At 39.0% G+C, this 18600-nt stretch overlaps 1 protein-coding gene across 22 annotated transcripts in view; it reads right to left on the reverse strand.

Moving 5' to 3' along the window:
• The window catches only part of LOC5566784 (phosphatidylinositol 4-phosphate 5-kinase type-1 alpha), a 163949-nt gene that overhangs the window by 18837 nt on the left and 126512 nt on the right, over positions 1-18600 (reverse strand). For 10 of the 22 annotated variants that reach the window (XR_002500869.1, XM_021847182.1, XM_021847178.1 and 7 more), the window contains 6 exons: positions 16510-16572; positions 15038-15118; positions 14432-14605; positions 8781-9089; positions 2164-2419; positions 1488-1663 (listed from right to left, as the gene is read on the reverse strand). Coding sequence is in view for 21 of the 22 variants with exons in the window: in XM_021847182.1 (XP_021702874.1) it covers positions 1488-1663; positions 2164-2419; positions 8781-9089; positions 14432-14605; positions 15038-15118; positions 16510-16572 (1059 nt within the window). In the remaining variant the exon portion in view is untranslated. Of the gene's footprint in view, positions 1-1487; positions 1664-2163; positions 2420-6026; positions 8517-8780; positions 9090-14431; positions 14606-15037; positions 15119-16509; positions 16573-18600 lie in introns of those variants that run through there. The other 12 variants (XM_021847168.1, XM_021847170.1, XM_021847167.1 and 9 more) reach the window with 11 other exon arrangements.

The raw sequence follows: 18600 nt of genomic DNA on the forward strand, positions 1-18600 counted from the left end.
AATGGCCAGCCTCTACGGGTGCATCTTTATGAGTTCAGCTCCGATACCATCCTTACCAGCAGCTTTATTGTTCTTGAGCTGGTGAATGGCATCCCTCAAAGTGGGGGCTGTTTGGTTTCCATCCTCCGCAGTACCGACGAACGCATTTCCTCTGTTGTCCTGACTTTCATTGCCTGTGCTCTCAGTGCCATTCAGATGTTCGTCGAAGTGCTGCTTCCACCTTTCGATCACCTCACGCTCGTCTGTCAAAATGCTCTCATCCTTATCCCTGCACATCTCGGCTCGCGGCACGAAGCGGGATGCGTTGAGCTTCTGATAGTACTTGCGTGTTTCTTGAGACCGGCACAGCTGTTCCATTTCCTCGCACTCCGTCTCCTCCAGGCGACGTTTTTTCTCCCGAAAGAGGCGGGTCTGCTGTTGCCGTTTCCTTCTATAACGCTCCACGTTCTGGCGGTTCCCTTGCTGCGGCATGATCGCCCGCGCTGCGTTCTTCTCGTCCAGAATCTGCCTACATTCCTCGTCGAACCAATCGTTCCGTCGACTCCGTCCCACGTACTCGACGTTGCTCTCAGCTGCATTGTTGATGGCTGCCTTCACTGTTCTCCAGCAGTCCTCAAGAGGGGCTTCATCCAGCTCACCATCTTCCGGTAATGCAGCCTCGAGGTGCTGCGCGTATGCCGCTGCGACATCCGGTTGCTTGAGCCGCTCTAGGTCGTACCGGGGCAGCCGTCGGTACCGTACGTTGTTAACGACGGAGAGTTGTGGGCGAAGTTTAAGGTGATTATAAAACGAAGCCAAACTTTGAATTTTCAAGTGCACAAGACTGGAGAATCTGACAACAGTTTGCATCGAAAATCAATCAAATAACTAGCTTGCCGTTGAAAATTTAGCCATTGGTGACCAATGGGATAAATTGTCAACGCAGAGCGCTGTTTGGTTCTCAAGTCTTGTGCTCTTGAAAATTTGAAGACTGGCTTCATTCTATAATCACCTAAACCATCACCAGATAGTGGCCAGTGTCGATGTTCGCGCCACGATATGTCCTGAAGTTGATAAGGTCGGAGAAGTGCCGTCGATCAACCAGAACGTGGTCGATTTGTGATTCTGTTTGCTGTGGTGATCTCCAGGTGTATCGGTATGGACGGCTGTGCTGGAAGTAGGTGCTACGAATGGCCATATACTTGAAGGCTGCGAAATCAATTGAACCTAAGCCGTTTTCGTTCGTCAGCCGGTGAGCGCTGAGCTTACCAATAGAAACACTTTGCGAAAATATGAAAATAGACACGGAAGACGATGGACAAGGGATGACTCACGATTTGAAATCTAAGGCAGCAGAGCTCGATTCCACAACACTAAAAACGGTCTCACAGTTGAGAACAAAATACGCATATCTGCCAAATAATTAAATTCTAATAGGAATCAAATGGTACATAATTAAATTCGGTTTTCGTCAATTACATGTTTTTAGTTTAAATTCTAATACTCACTTCCTATATCACCGCTGGAGCTCGACTCCGTAAAGCTAGGCGTTCCCTCGGTCCAGGTCGGGGTGGAGCCTTCGACCGAGGCCGGCGGTGTCCACGCTAGTGCACCTCTAGATCCGTAATTGCTATTGGATGACGATTCGACTGCTAAATGACTTTCTAATCTTATTTCTGATATACTGGTTTGGGGTTGAATTTTGAATTTCGGCACATGGATAAGGATCGAATTGTATGAGTAAACACATAACAAAAATGATGACGATGATGTAATGCAGTAAGGAGTAGGAGAAAAAAGATAGAAAAAAGGTGATGATAGAGTAAAAAGATTAATATGATTTCTAGATAAAACAAATCAACGGCAGGCAAACGAAACAAACAAAACTTCTACCATTCTGAAATCAACCATTTCCAAACATGGATGAACCAAACAAACTTCAACGAATCATACCAACCGATACGAAGGATGATTGTCCCATCCAAACCGAATCGTTCTCGAGATCATTCACCCTTCCACTGATCCACCCATTCCGATCACCTACGCTATAACCACTCCCTATTGATTCAAACCCATTACCCCATAATCTATTATCCAGAATGCCATGACCCTCAGGAGTTCGGGGAAATGGAACATTCGGGGTAACGGGTTAGAATCACCCCACCCTCCATCACTCCCACATACCTTATCGAGTCTTCCTTGTAGTTATCACTCCGGCAGGAGGTGCTCCGCCGGTCTACGGTGCCTCCGGTGCTTCCACCGTCACCGATTCCTCCGCTGCTTCGGCTGAGTCCGCTCGTAACGCCGCCACTTCCCCCTCCGCCACCGCTGCCACTTCCCGTTTTGTTATCGTCCGAAGAGTGCCGATGACTACTGCTACCGTGCTCGGAGATGTCGTCGAAAGCGGGAGGAGGGGTGGAAGAACAGGAAGGAGATGTGCCTAGCGAGCGATAATAACAATATACGAGGAGAAAAGCGGCTAAGTTTTTTTGTTTTGCTTCATATTGCAGTTGAGAGTGTGTTTGGTTTTACGGAAGTGTCATTTTTCGATAAAATATGAGTCGTGCAAACGGCAATGGGTAGTGCGAAAATATTGAAATCTATACCTACACATGGATCATCAATTCGGATGATAAATAACATAAAACAGATGTAGAGATGTAGAATAATAAGATCCTTCAATGATTCAACATGATTTAGAGAGCATCCATGAACTATTGAAGCAGTTGACGCAAAAGTGTACGAGGCCTCATCCTTAAGAGATAACGCACTACGTTTACCAAGAGTATATGTGTCATCCGTTGTTGATCATTGAATGTTGAATTGCTTATACGATATAATATCTATGTAGATTTTATGCATCTACAAATTTCATAAAACCAAATACGTCCGAGAAGTTCCGAAGTCCCCAGAGTTAACTAAAGACTTATTCAGTATAAATAAAGCATTTCGGAACAAATTATTTGTATTGATCAGTCTAGTATGGCGTATCCTAGCGTATCGCACGGGCCTATCGATCACAAGGTACTTGGTTTGATTCCAGGTTGCCGCGAAAACTTTTTTTTGTTTTCAAATTTTGGTTTCATAAGACAAAGCTATGAATTGCAACCCGCTTTATTGTGGCGAATTGTCATAAGTGGTGCCCATGTATTAGTCCATTTGCCTGAGTGCTGTACTTCAACTTTTTCCCTACCGATAATTCAATACAGTACCAGAATAACAACATAACTGACAAATGTAAACAAACTGAGTTTTGTTCACCTAATAGTTTATTTGATAAATTACAATCATATAATGCACAGCTGTTCCTTAAAAAAATAACGTTTTTCACGGAATACGTGTGAAGAACATAGAAGCGCATTTGTTATTCTCTATCGATACGAACTCTGATGTCAATTCCGTCCATTGGGCGTAAATGTTCACGTGACTATGTTTTAAATTGATAATTGTTCTAGCTGCTACGTCTGTTTGTTTGTGGAAGAGCGCTAAAAGCATTTAAATTTTTCCAAAATGTTGGCTTTAAACAGGCTGCAGGTATCTCTGAAGCTTCTAGAAATTTGCTCCAGGCAAGAAGAAAAGAGCAATAAGTTACTCTAGAGACCAGTTTTGTAAAATAAGAGAGTTTAGATGCCTTCATTAAAAAAAAAGAACTTTTTAGGCATACATTAACATAGTGACCCAGTCTGTAGAAAGAGACCTACTACAGCCCTGCTTTCCGAAAGGAATCAATCGTAAATCGAAAATTATTTAAGGTCGAATAATGTTTATAGCTATATTATGCTAATAGCTATATGTTAAAATTTAGATCTTAGATATTCGGAAAGCTCGCAAAACTGAATGTCAAATGATTAGTTCAGTTGAAGATAGCGGTAATTCGAATGCAAAACAGCACATTTTCAACGAAATTGGAGAGGGCTCTACTCGAGAGTCGATAAATGCAAGTTGCGTATCGAACCAACAAAATAGATAAGGGCTCTTTTTGAAGACAAAGAAGAACAACCATTCAAAGAAGTCTCTTCGAGCTACTCTGTGTATACAGACTCTGCCCTAGTCGTTATCTAATGTTTTATAAATTATACAATATATTTCATAGCTGGCAACACTGCTCAAGTGTTAGATAGGCAAAATTAGGGCTGTGAACCCCTAATTGGATGATACCCAATTTGAAACTTTAGATAAGTTTAAGTAGCCGTTAAGTACTATCCTGTGTTCAATAAGGATGCAACATTTCTCATAAAGCTAGTAATTTTATTCAAAAATACTGAAATTGAAAAACTGAATATCTAGGATCTATAGAAAAGAGTTTTCCAACAATTGGTCTGCGGACCCTTTTTTTTCTCTCTGTTCGGATGGGCCACTGCGACCAGCATTTAGATCTATTGTGGCATTACCCGTATCCTTAGTGCATAGTGCATGTCGCATTACTCCATTTCCATTGATAGGTAATGAAGCATCGATTTCTGTACAGTTCTTGTTTTGATTCCTTAGATATTGATACAAATCGACTATGATGAAAAGGTCCCGCTATTTACACCCTTCATAAAAATTTACATCTCAGCGAAGGCGCACCCCTTAGCAAACATAATCGATTAACTTTCTGAGAAACCAAATCGGTACTACTGATATTTGACCATGCAACGGAACTCTAGTCCCATCCTTGTTTCGCTTTTAGTTTAGTCCAAGAAAAATACTAGAAAAAATGAGCTTTATGCTAGCAGCAAAACCGAATCAAGCTAGAAAATTTGTTTAGTAATCAGAATTCACGTGAGTCCTTGAATTACCAGTACTTACAGTCCTTGTTGAGTTAATACTCATGATTGATATCCTGGCTTCAACTGTAGTCTCGGGACTGATCAACTCCGAGTCTTTAACCATCTGCTAGGTAAAACAGAATAATTTTCAGAAACTGTTGCCAGTAACAAGGACTTTGTACCGCGAATCCTTGAATTACCAGAACAAATTACCTTAGCCCAACAAACAAGATGAGACTAGGGTTCAAATAGGGTTCAAATTGCGGACCCTTAGATGTACGAGAAGATTTCCAAGGCGGTTTGAAAAATCATTTTTAATAAGTGTGGTTTTACCTGACTGATAAAATAAATGTGAGGGGTCTCTTAACTCGCTTGTTGTACAAAACATCATTATTGGATTTGTTCAAATATTAAAAAAAACGTATTCAGTGTTTTTATCTAGATAGTTACTGATAAAATGTTTACTGTTGATAAGAGATTAGATACAAGCCTAATTTTTCTTCTCCGGATTATTATGATTTTCAAACTTTGAATGAGTTTGCCAGCTTTTTGGGAAGCCTTAGTTCAACGGCGAGCAATTGATGGGATTGAAAAAAAATCGAAATTTCTTTGCTTTGCTGTGGTCTGCTGGCACGAGGTTTTGAAGGGTCCCTGGCAAAATAGTTACCGAAATCTTTCAACAATCGGTAATTGACTCCTGAGAATAGCATTCCAAAAAGTCGATAACATTTTGTGAGCATCTTTCGGATTGGTTGTCGAAGAAATTTTCATAGCACTTCGGGGAATATCTTGTCATTTCCTTGAACGATTTTGAATGTGTCTTATCGGACTCTTGGAAAGCTGGTTGGTAGTTTCCTGGTAAGAGTTTCGGTGGACTTAGTAGACTCCAAATTATCTTCGCAGAATTTCAGATGTGATTAAAAACCAAATCCAATAAAATTAAAAGATTTTTTTACAAATTCTCGTTTCAATAATGCAATATTTATTACTTCGTTAAAACAAAGTCAAAATAAAATTGCTGCTTCAAGTTTTATAATTAAATAATTCTATCAGTTTAAATATTTCAACAGTGTTGCAAGATTACCATTCATTTCAGACTAAAAAAAATTGAATTAGAGTCGGAGCCATTGTTATTTCAGATTTATGGACAAAAGGTCGAAAGGACAAAGGATCGAAAATGATTTGCTTGGTGGGAAGTTTCTCCTTCTTTAAAAAGAGGTTTTCGGCCTTTTGTCCCTTATTTTTTGTTTTTCGACCTTTTGTCATAGATTCGTTATTTTAACATGTTTGAATGGCATAATCTATGTTTAAAATTAAGCATTTAGCATAATGGTTATTTGGCATAACATTTTTTCATCAAGAAGAGTAATATTTTAAAAAAATGACTATTATTCTGATTATTCCAAATGGCCAATATGCCAAGTGGCGTGTTTCCAAATGACCTTATGCCAAATAACCCGCTTCTGTTTTAAATTGCAGTTCAGTCCCAAATTCCGAACATGACTCATATTCAAGAAAACCACTCAAATTTCTTCACAGGATGATCAATGTTTTCTATCTTTATTAACTAGTGTTCACCTCGAGACCAACGTCACTATAACTCTTATGTCATAAGTGGCTATCTTGGGGATGGGATCGGATCTCAGGTCCTCGGCTCGGCGTGAGAGGCGTGTGTACAATCAATCAATTCTATAATTCAGAAAAAAAATCAACTCTTACCTCTGAAATCGCCAACGTTCGGATTAAGAGTCATGTTCGGAATTTGAGACAAAACGATATTGTCAGATATACGAAAATTGAATTTTATCACAGATTCAACTACCTGACCAAAAGATTGACAAAAAATAGAATGTCTATTTTAAACCATATCTAGCAAAAAACTGCCATCTCAAGTTTTACTAACACTTCAGCAGTCGCGCTGTTGTATTTTGTACAACACAGTTAAAAAAACTCACTTCTTCTACACAGCATTAGCGCGGTGCTTATGGATCCAAGAAGACCGGAAGGTAAAATAAATCTTTTGTCAATGGAAACAATAACACAATACTTAGGTGAACAGTATTGTCAACTATCTAATAAGTTTTTTTTCAATTCGGCTTATGCCTAATGGTTATTATGCCCAACGTCGTTATGCCAAATGGTCCGCTCCCTGTTTGTTTATTAATACGGTCGTTAATATGAGTTTCAGTTATAGCAGAACGGTCGTAAGATTCATCAGAAATCCTTATTTGCATAAATTGAATAGGAAACGGACCTGGTGTAGTGGTTAGAGTACAGACTTCTCACGCCTGGGATCGAACTCCATCCCGAAGATTGACGAAAGTGAAGCCATAGGTCCCGAGGTGAACAATCAAAAAACTATTTAGTATTCTACTGATGGTAGTATTTTTCATCACTTTGTGAACTCGACTACACACGATGGTGTTAACTGTCTTATGCAGAAAAAACGTCCACACAAAATGTACGCTTTTTTTATTTTTACCCTTATGTGGTTTTGGTACAGAATAGATAGATATAAAAAATGGAGTACTATCTAATCCAGCATAGAAATTACAATGTTTTGATAATTTTCATTAGCGAAAAATCTAGTAAAGCTATTATGATAATAAACAAAAAAATTTGAATATGACAGTAATGAAATAGCGTTTGTTATACAAATGATGACAATGCGAACGAAAAGCGATTTTATGCACCAACATATATACAATACAATCAAAAAAAACGAAGGGAGGACAATCTAGCGAAAACTAATTTCCCGCTCGACTTCTGGTAACAACTCAACGTCTGTTCACGTCAAACAAATTCTCCCTCCAAGCTGAACTGACTGAGGTAGCTTTCCACGTTGTGCTGCTCGTCCAAGGGCAGTCCCAACTGGCGCAGGACGTCCACTTTCTCTACTGAATGTTGCGTCTCCGATCTTGGCGTCAAACGAGACAGAAAACTATCATTTTTGACGACTTGTGGACGGTTGGATGGCTTCACCGACGGTTCAACCTCCATGGCTTGCAAACGAGCTTCGTTCTCACGGATTTCTCGTTCGATTTCGGCAATTTTTTGTCGAATCTCCTCTGAATTTAGAGCTTTGCTGAAGGAGTTTTTTCTGTCGCACCAAAACGTGTCTCCCCAATGAGCCGTTTGCCAGTTGCTGTTTCTTCGGCTGGGGTTTTGGTGGACGTTGAAGGGTTGAATTCGGTGACGCAAACAATTCACGCCTACTCCGGACTACATCCTGTAGATTGGATAGAACAAGTTCGTCATCCAACTCTGACTCATAGTCCTGAATTCTCTCGGCCATTGGAACAAACTTTTCTTCTTTGTGATTGTTGTTGTTGTAGAAGTCAAGTTTTGAAATCTCCTTAGGCGTCGGCGTCATGAAGGCGAGCTTCTTGGATACCGGTAGATGCACAGACTCGTCCTTGAGGGAAAACTTTCTGATCTTATCCTGTATTGACTCTGATCGTTCGACGGAAGCTGTATTCTTCATCGTTCGTTTCACTGATGTGAGACTATTGCTGACTCCGGTAGAGGATCGCTCAAAACTCTGTGCCAGTTTCTTAACTCCTGTTTTTATTACTTGCTCAGGTTGAGTTTCAAGCATAGCATTTTCGTTTTGATCGCTCTCCTGAATCACACCCAAATGTTCTCCATTTTCCGCTACCCGGAAGTCGTGGTTGCTAAGCCAACTGAGGACTTTATTCGGCGATCGAGTATAATCGATGACGTTCTCCAGTGATTCGGGAAAGCGCGTAGCAGACTGCGGGTCTAACAGGTGCTTGGAGGGTTTACCTAAGTATCAGCAACATTGATGAGTTAACATAGGTATACAACTATCTAGTCTAATGAGCAAAAGTGGCATACTAAAACAGGTTTCAAACACGATAGAATCTCTCCAAAGCTTAACAATTGTAGTCAAGGATACAAAACAGGAATCCATGCAAAACTAAATAGTCGTAAACTCATGCGAGAAAACCAAGAGAGATTCTACTCAACAATCTACTTCATCAGAACAACAGGTCAGAACTCAAACGAACTAATTCTGCGCAAACACACCTGCACTGGACCGTCCCCGATGCCCACTGCTGGACTGGCTCGGAAGGGACCCGGTAGCTCCTGGGCCTCCGCCCCCACCTTTGATGCCCGCTTTGCTCATCTTGGGTGACCCGCGCGGAGGCACCGGTGGCGGAACGCTAGCCTTCACGATGGTGGTTTTCTTCTTCAGCGGTGGCATCGTAGGCGTCACGGAACTACCCATCTTCAGTCCAGATTTAGTACCCGTTTGGATGCCACCGCTACCGCCACCACTGGACGTGGTTGTGGTGGTAGATGCCGCATACACACTGGATGCCGTTTCTGTGTCCACTGCGCGGGAGGAAGGTTAGTTACGTCAAATGAGGATGGGATTGTTAGTAGACAAAGGTTAAAAACGACACAGTTATAACGCGGCGAACGCACAGTTTCCGGGAAGCATGGAAGTAAACAATGGCATATGAAAATAAGCGGCATTTTTCATGTAAGATCGTTCAGATATACTTTTATATAAATTTTAGAGTGAGACATAGTTATATGAAATATAAGGTACACCGGGGCAAGTAGAAACGTGAAGTTTTGAACAAGATTATTAATTTTTTTTTCTCTAAAATCTTGTTTTATTTGTTAACTTTAAATTAAACATATCCGAATCCAAATATGACTGTCACAATGTTTGGCAAGTGCAATTCACGATTTCAAAGACATCAATCTGCAGAAATAACATTTTCATGTTTGAAGCATTAGACGAGTACAGATTTCAAATAAATAAATAATAACAACCTAGCCCTATAACTTCACAATGAGGTAACCTTATTGAATTTTAACAGCTCTTATTTGTGATGTGGCATAGTTAAACCCAAAAAAATAATATGATTTGGTAAAATATTTCTGATTTTAATTAAAGGTATTATTTAATTTTAAGGTTCAATCCGTCTAAAATTTTAAGGCATATTTTTAAAAATGTTCTAACACAGCATAAATGAAAAATTAAGTATATTTTAAGTTCCTCACAAAAAATAATGACATAAGTATCACCAGGCTCAGATGTAAGAGTTCCGAACATGATCATTTAGTACGTATTTTCACTTTCCAATACTGAATCAGGCCTATCCACTTAAAAAAACGAATTTCCGAGTCCAGACCCGTACATGGCATCGTACTAGGAGTTTTTGTTTCAAATGAAACTGATATCATTAAAACTAATAGTTTGCAGAAAGAATTTTATGAATGACTCAGAATTCTCAGAATTCATTCGATTTTATGCTCAAAAGTACCTTAAAAATGGTGATTTTTGAAAACATTTTGTTGTGTAAAACCACCAATTACGATTTAAAGGTACGTATAAAATAAGCTCCTCCCGGGCAGACGGAAAAATAAAAATCACATCTCGAAACGAACAAATTATGATCGCATATCTCAATTCGATATTGAAAAGATGTTTGAAAATTTAATAAATCTCAGCGCTATAGCTCAACATATGAAAATATGTAAACAAGATCAAAATGAGTTCTTTGACATGGAATAAAACACATTCCACAGCAATATGGCGGAACTGAACAGTGTAACGTCTTGACAACCTATATTAGCAAAATGTAGTCTCAGAAAGCGAAGAGAATGATGCTCTTATTTCCTTGATCTTCCAACTGACAGGCATAGCCGATTAGTTGGGATCTCTGTGTATAAATCTGAATGTCAAGGATTCGATCCTGGTTGTCGGCTTGTTTTTTTTTATTCTCCGCCATCTATCAGATCATATTTTGATATTGATTTGTTGGTCAATCAATAAACTTGCCAGATATTGTTTTGATCTTATAATATCTTAACAAGGTGTTGTTTAATAATGCGTTTTCGGCAAAGTTGTTCATTAGGTTTAGCACTATGTGCTGCATACTTTGTTATTTCGGGATTCTATAGCGGTAAACGCGCAGCTATTCAGCAAGACCAAGCTGAGGGTCGTGGGTTCGAATCCCACCGGTCGAGAATCTTTTCGGGTTGGAAGTTTTCTCGACTCCCCAGGGCATAGAGTATCTTCGTACCTCTGCCACACGATATACACATGCAAAAATGGTCAATCGGCATAGAAAGCTCTCAGTTAATAACTGTGGAAGTGCCTCATAAGAACACTAAGCTGAGAAGCAGGCTTTGTCCCAGTTGGGACGTAACGCCAGAAAGAAGAAGAAGATAACTAGGAGGCGCATTGAAAACTTAAAATTTAAATATTGACCAATTAAGTTTTGATGGAAGGTTGTTGTTTTCGGTAAAGTTGTACATTAGCTGACTAACAACTCATAAATCACGATGCAAAACAACTATTGGGTCTATGTTTTTAGCAAAATTGAGTATTATTACGATATTCTGCCACATGGTTCTGATACTATTCCATACTAAACAGGAATTCAATCATTGCTCTTGGCTTAACTAGCACTTTTACTGAAAACACAGTCTGCTATTTCAGATATATATGAGTTTTTTTTAATTTTAATACACTAGCTCCTTCTACTGGCAACATGGCACCTACTAAATGAGCGTAACTTTTCAAAAGGACATGTCCAACACTAAGAAGCTCTCCTTTCCCTTTAATCAATAACTAATTAATATAACATTAACACTAACTAAATAACAATTAACCTCTTCTGTTTCATTTTGTGCATGAATCGCTAGATAATGACATTGTCGTTTGATCTATACTTAGTGAAAAACTTCCCAAAAGCTTTAGTATTGCACTGTTACAATCGAAAGAGAGCTAGAGAGATAAGAATCTCTTATTGTTACAAAGGTCCTTTTGAAAAGTTACGTGAGGAATGAACAACATTCCCGAAGACACTAGTCTTCTAACATAACTCAAACTTGAGAAGTTTGAAATATTTGATGCTTACCAGCGCCTCCAGCGTTTGTTGAGTTAAGCAAACATGCAGTGTATAGCCCTTGATTCAATGAGCAACTTTGCTGAAGTAATCATTTATCCAAATTCTCATTATCTTGAGATATAGAATGCCATAACATGAGCTCAATATAGTAACATTTTCTAAGCTAGCGCCATCATACGGTGAAATTCCCAACTAACCCAACTGTGTTTCATAATGTTTTTAGAATGTTTCGCTGTCTTTAGACCTTTTTTTACAATAACTCATCTCCGCGATCAATTGAATCAAAAAACCTTAAGCAAATAAAAAAAAAACAACGTGTGAAAAAGTTTCACAGATCGGTTTATTAACAAAAAAGTTACAGCCCTTCATAGTACTCTGGGATCTTATTGACCCTAAACACAGAAAAAGGGTTAAAAAATATACCTCGCAGTTGTGCAAAACTATATTTTTGATTGAATTTACCAACGATCAACGCCAAATATGCAATTATTCAAAACCCTAAGAACAGTTCATAAAAAAATGAATTCTTCAAATATTTTGAAAACTTAAATATATCTAAAGGTTTTGAAATATTGGAAGTGTAAAGAAGAAGAAGAAGATTTATTGAGTAGATTTGGCGAATTTCATTGAAAATACTTGAAAATGTCGTCAATGTAAGATAGTTTAATAGAAAGAATGGCTATTTTCAAAAATGTATTCCATAAATGGTATTCAATAATGTTCCATCAAACATTCTTGTAATTGTAATTGTAATTGCTCAATCCACACCCTGGCAGACAATTATCCGCCCATCTAGACACGGGCTGGGTGAGGACCTACCTAGCCTCCCCCGTTAACATGTCCTATACCGTTTAGCACACCGGGATCTTCCACAAGCAGGCGCCGGAATTAAAGCGGTCCCACAAGCTTCAGATACATTAAATAGATTTAGTCCCTCTGGCACTAAACCGAATGGCGCCCTCCGCTTCACCACTAGTACTGCTTCCCCACACGCCAAGCACAATATCGAAAGTAGTGCGTTGTATAGCAAATACAGTACACCACCTCCGACACTATGCCAAATGTACAGGAAAAACAGCACCAGTAAGAAAGCGGAAGGCGCACCACTCGGTTCAGTGCCAGAAGGACTATAAGTATAACGAAGAAGAAACGAAAAGATAGTAGAGTTGGTTCGGTTATTTGATTGCTGAAACGAAAAAAAACAGAAAAAACAGAAACAAAGTGTTAACATTAAAACGGGGTTTTATAATTGATAAATGTATCGATAGTTTCTCATCTGTTACGTTTCCTTATCGTAGCGCTGTCGATTTTTCCATCTCCAGGGTGTTCGTCTCCGCTCGAGCAATGAGGACCATGATGAAATGAGAATATAAAAATGTGAGCATTAGTGTTGATCTAGTAATAGATTAATTTAAACTGCTTTTCATGTGCTAAGTAACTTGTAAACTCCTACTCAATTATGTTTTGTTGGCCTACACGTTTTATTTAGATACAATTTTTATTTAGAAAACTATTTGGATCCGAGATTTTAGGTGCAGATTGAGCATGTTTGATAAAACAAGCATCCTGTTTTCAGTTGAAGAATGTTCAAGAAGTTGATGATTCTGTTATTTATACTGGCTACATACAAGAATTCACTATTGATGTAATATATGGATATTGAAAGTTCCAACGCGCGATTATAATACTTCAGTTTTCGTGCTGTTGTATTGGTGTAAGTAGTGGGAAACCAATCAGTTTGGTGATTCTAACGGTAACAAATAGCAAGACGAAAGGAAAGTTGATAATCTATCATCATTATGATTTCAGTCCTAATTTCATGATCCGTTTAATAAATTCCGCGTATGATTCGGCAATTTTAACAATTTATACATGTGTATTCGAATAAAACAGACTACGGGCATTTATTACCGGTTGCAAGGTTCCTAAGTGATCAGATATTTATCATTTCCTACAGCCTAATTTAATAATACCTACATTGGGTTGTAACAAAAATTTGATCTTGGGATGTTGATTTGCCTCCTAATCATAGTTTCGACAATAGTCACATGCTTACTATCCCTTATGGCAGTGTTGTTGATTCTATTGTCTATCGCTCATCAGTTTTGCGCCACCCGGCAGGGACTTGGTCCTATGTACCCAATACTCTGCTGTGTCTTAACTTCACGCAATACATTCTGTAGATGTGTGATACAGTTTGCGGAATATTATGATTTATCACTTCGTTCAGATGGAAAATTCTGTTATGGTACCATATTCACATATCAGATAACTCCCACCTGGAACGATGTAATACATCGGAGACATGTAGATTCAGATGTATGTAGACGATCTATGCCTAGTTCGGCTCTGATCGACAGGCAATCAGTGTATTCAGTTTTTCAACTAGCTTGAAGCGATGAACGTATCAAGACAAGCTCTCCACTATATCTGCTAGCAATCACCGGTCGTCGATAGACATTTCGGTTCTTTTCTGCTAAAGAAAGACCCGATTGTATGCCAAAGACTATGGCTCATGCTTTTCAATACAGCTGGAAAAACAAGAACTACACCCAGCACCAAATAGTACGTAACTATGAGGCGGACCGGAAGGTTTGATAAGCAATCCCCACCAATAATGTTCCATCAAACATTCTTGTCCTGAAAATGTTTATGTTTAGATTTTTAGAAAATTCTAATGCACAAGTGTACATATGAAGGTTAATGAGACTGAAAGATAAACTTTCTGCTCACTCTAATGTAATTCGATTTTTGCTCTTCATAACAAATTTTCTAGGTATACAGCAAATAATTTGCTCAACATACCAGACTTTGGCGTACCAGTGGTGTGCTGATTGAAATGCGTCTGAGTGGGATGGTATTGCTGTTGCTGCTGTTGTTGTTGCTGATGTTGCTGCTGCTGTTGCTGATGATCTCGCTGTTGCTGCTGCTGTTGTTGCTGATTATGGTGGTGATGCTGGTGGGAGCTGCCCGCTACAGCTGCATTGAATGAATTCAATAGTTATGGGCGTTGGCGAGAAAATACAGATAGAATATCATTAGCATTTGGAAAAAGGGTTTCTATGAAATTCGTGCGCGCTTTGAAATGAGAAGCATATATGTATTGTTGTCATCAATGTTGGTAGCTCACAGAAAGTTATCAGTGAAAAGGAAAGTAACTCAAGACATAACGTTAGTATGAAAGATATAGTGAGATGGTCGAATTTGAGATTAGGCTTGATCGGTCGATATGAAGTTCAACACAAACATTCGTGCAGATTCGGGGAAAAGTATTCGAGTTTTACATAGACGACAACAAAAATCAAAAGAACGGTTAGGAAGGCTACAAAAAAAACTTCAAAACAAAAAACCCTAAACCTTTGATTGAAACTATAAAACCAAAAAAAAATCAAAATCATACTTCACACTTACGTTGACTATCAGTTTCTTCATTTCTAGCTCTCTGTGCTGCTTTCGAGAGGCTTTTTCTCTTCGATGGCGAATGCTTAAGCGCTGCGGTATTCAATATCACGCGGCACAGATTAGGATTGGTTCACGTTAACCAATTACGTTAAATGATTTTTGTTCGTTTTGAAAAAAATATCGATTTGTGGCGAGCGATGGTTGGTGCGATGTTTGGAGGCGTTTGTTCGGTTTTCGGGAATTATCGGAATCATAAAATAAAAAGAGAGAAAAAAGAAAGAAACACATACAGTTGGCGCCATTTTCCAGCTTGGAGCGGGGTAAAAATTTAATTTAATATATGCTCTAAGAAAAAATAAATGAATATACTGCTTCATACGAGCAGGCAGGAAATCAAAAACGGGGTCTTTCACAAATGTTAAATACTGCAAGCAAAAGTATGCCAAACAAAAACAAAACATTGTTGAAAAAAATATCATTTGGTAGGCTACCGAAAAAAATGTACAAAACAAACTCACTAAAGTAGAACTAAAAGCACGCACTTAATCAGCAAATCCCAACTAATTTCGAATGAAACGAAAGGGGAAACATAATCTGTCAAAACCATGCCAAATTCAAACTTAAAGTATTTATGTATAACACAGGAACTAATTTTTCTGAAAGCATCCGCCTCCAGCAACCAGGGACGGTAAAGCGCAACCAATATGCATAACATGTGGTGAGGTGAGAGTTTAGAAAATTGTGTACGTAACTGCAAAGGAAGCCAGGAAATTAAGGACAAATTGTGCGAGATTCACTGTATAGGTTCAAATCACTCTTTTCTTTCTCGAAACGTTCGCTGATTTGTACAGACTTTTCTTTCCGTTTGCAGCCGTATATTTACACAATCATCTTGCTAGGGAAATTATAGTTGTTTCTCAACGTCTAGAGCGTAACAATTTAAGGCATCCGGCAGCGTCACTATTCATCCTAGAAAACAATATTGCTAACAATCCTAAGGATCTTCATGGTCATCTCTAAGAAAACCGTTTTGCAATCGAATAATGAACGAAATATTTATGCAAATCAAACCAAAAATTTCAACAAAATCCGTGAACTGAAACTATATTGTACAAACCAAAGGTATTCAGAGAATAGCAATCAATCTTTTCGCAAACTAGGTACTATTAGAGTTGAACTAATGGAGGTCAAACCAAAGAAGATATATAGGTTTCATAGGATGGATTTGCAACAGAATCGCAAGCAGAAGAAAGCAAATCACACGGTTCACTAAAAATAGAACAAATCGAAGCAGAATAAGTAAGGCAGCAGAGTAATAAGCAGAATTAGGAAAGCAGTCGCATTTACAGATCTACAGTTTACTTCGGCATTCGAAGAAAAGAAATATTACGCTAGAGTGGAAGTAGAACGCAGTAAAATAGCAAACGGACAAGCAGATCATAGGCGAGCGTTATAAAGAACGAGGGGGTTTGTTAGATTACCTATATAACTGGTGACCAACGTGCGAAATTTTCTATGATTGCCTTTGATCTCGGGAAGATCCACTAAGATTTAGCAATTGGGTTAGGTGTCGCAAGTTTTTTTTTTATGTACAACAAGAAGTGGTTGGTTGGCATTATTTCAATATTACAACAACAGGAAGAAGTAGTTCACGAATGATTTTGTTTGTACAGGTTTGTTTGTTTTGTCATTTTGTAAGGCAGCGTGTATGCAAAGAGAAAAAGAGAAAAGAGAAGATTGATGAACGCTTTATTATTGTACGATGAAATATGGTAAGGAGATTTACAACAAAAATCTTTTTTGGAGAAAAACATAGTTTTCCCAACGCATTTCAACTGGTTCATACAAAAAATATTACGGACGTCATTTGAGATCAGATGATTAGTGTTAAAAAATCTATCTTATATTTTGCTTTATGTTCAAATTATAGTATACCGCCAAAGGAGTCCAGGCTGTCCTTCTCTAGTATCCCATCAAATATTCGTTTAATTAACCTTCATCCAGCCAACATACTTTCCACATTCTTAAAAAACACTCTAAAAAGTGGAAAACTGTTTGGTTTTTCGATGGTTTTTGTTGGAATTTTTAGAACTTCCCGAATAACTTCTAGTTCATATTCCGGAAAACTTCGGAATATGGTCCAAGCGGTTCCGCAGTTGTTCCGGATTGTCTTGGGGTACCAAAATTGGCCACATCGTCCATTCAACGGATATCTCAAAACCCTGATGAGCTAGAAGGTTGGTACCTTCGGCAAAAATGGTAAGCAGGTCGATAGCTATCCGGCAATAACAAAACTAATTGAGAATTTATCCGATATGTGGAGCTAGTAACAAATTTTCTTCAATCTTCAATATTTCAAAATCCTGATGAGCTAAAAGGTTAGTATCTTCGGCAAAATTGTTAAGCAGATCTAGGGCTATCTGGAATTTGATAGGAATTTTATCCACTAGGTAGAGCTAGTAGCAGTTTTTCTTCAATTTTCAATAACTCGAGATAAGATAGAAGGTTGGATATTTTTGACAAAGTAGTTCAGCAGAGCAAGGGTTATCTTGCAGTGAAAATTCATCGCGCTATAAAAAAATCTTCAATCGTCTGTACCTCGAGTCTTGATGAGTTTGAATGTCGGTGTCTTAGGCAAAATTGTTCAGCAGGTCAAGGGCTGTCTGGCAGGAATAAATAGGAATTCATTTGTTAGGTGGCGCTAGTAACAAATTACATTCCTTTTAATGTATCTCGAGATCCTGATAAGCTAAAGATTTGACTCGAAAAAAATGCGACACTTAGTTTTGGGTGTTTATTGCATAGGTAAAAATTAATGAAAATTTGGGTAATAACAGTTTAGAGTGTTATGTTCATGTGAGCAAAATTTCGGTCGCGATCTGTCAAGTAATTTTTAAGATGCATTCGAAACAAGAAGAGCTACGCCAGCAAATCTTGGGCGCGGTGATCAATCCTGGTCAGTCGCACAGATGGATCGGCAAAAAGGCTTGAAATCCACCATTCTACCGCGTCCCGCGTTGTGGAGATGTTCCAGGAGACGAAGACCATCGATCGGCGCGCTGGAAGCTGCCGAAAACCGAAAACGGAATACATAGACAAGGCGCGGAAGGTAAGGCAGTACTTTAAGAATAACCTGAACCTTTTCACCCGAGACGTGGTCAGAAAGGTCAATTCGTCGAATTGGTTCGTCAAGCAGACCATGAAGCGGGCTGAACTACGCGTTTTTAAGGTCAGGAAGGCGCCAAACCGGACTTACAAGCAAAACACGGTGGCCAAATTGCGTGCGCGGAAGCTGTACCGTGAGTGGCTGGTCAAGCCAAGCTGTCTCGTCATGGACGACGAGACATACATCAAGGCGGACACCAAAAAAATCCCCGGCCGCGAGTTTTTTGTCAGTACGTCCCACATGGAGGTCCCGGAAAATTTCCGGAAGAGAAAGATGGACAAATTCGCGAATAAGTACCTGTTGTGGCAGGCAATTTGGGAGTGCGGACGATACAGCCGGCACCATAAACGGGCAGATTTATTTCGTCACTGCACTGTGACGAATCTGACGATTGTTTGCCCTGCTC

The sequence above is a fragment of the Aedes aegypti genome, chromosome 2, assembly GCF_002204515.2.
Source record: "Aedes aegypti strain LVP_AGWG chromosome 2, AaegL5.0 Primary Assembly, whole genome shotgun sequence".
Lineage (NCBI taxonomy): Eukaryota > Metazoa > Arthropoda > Insecta > Diptera > Culicidae > Aedes > Aedes aegypti.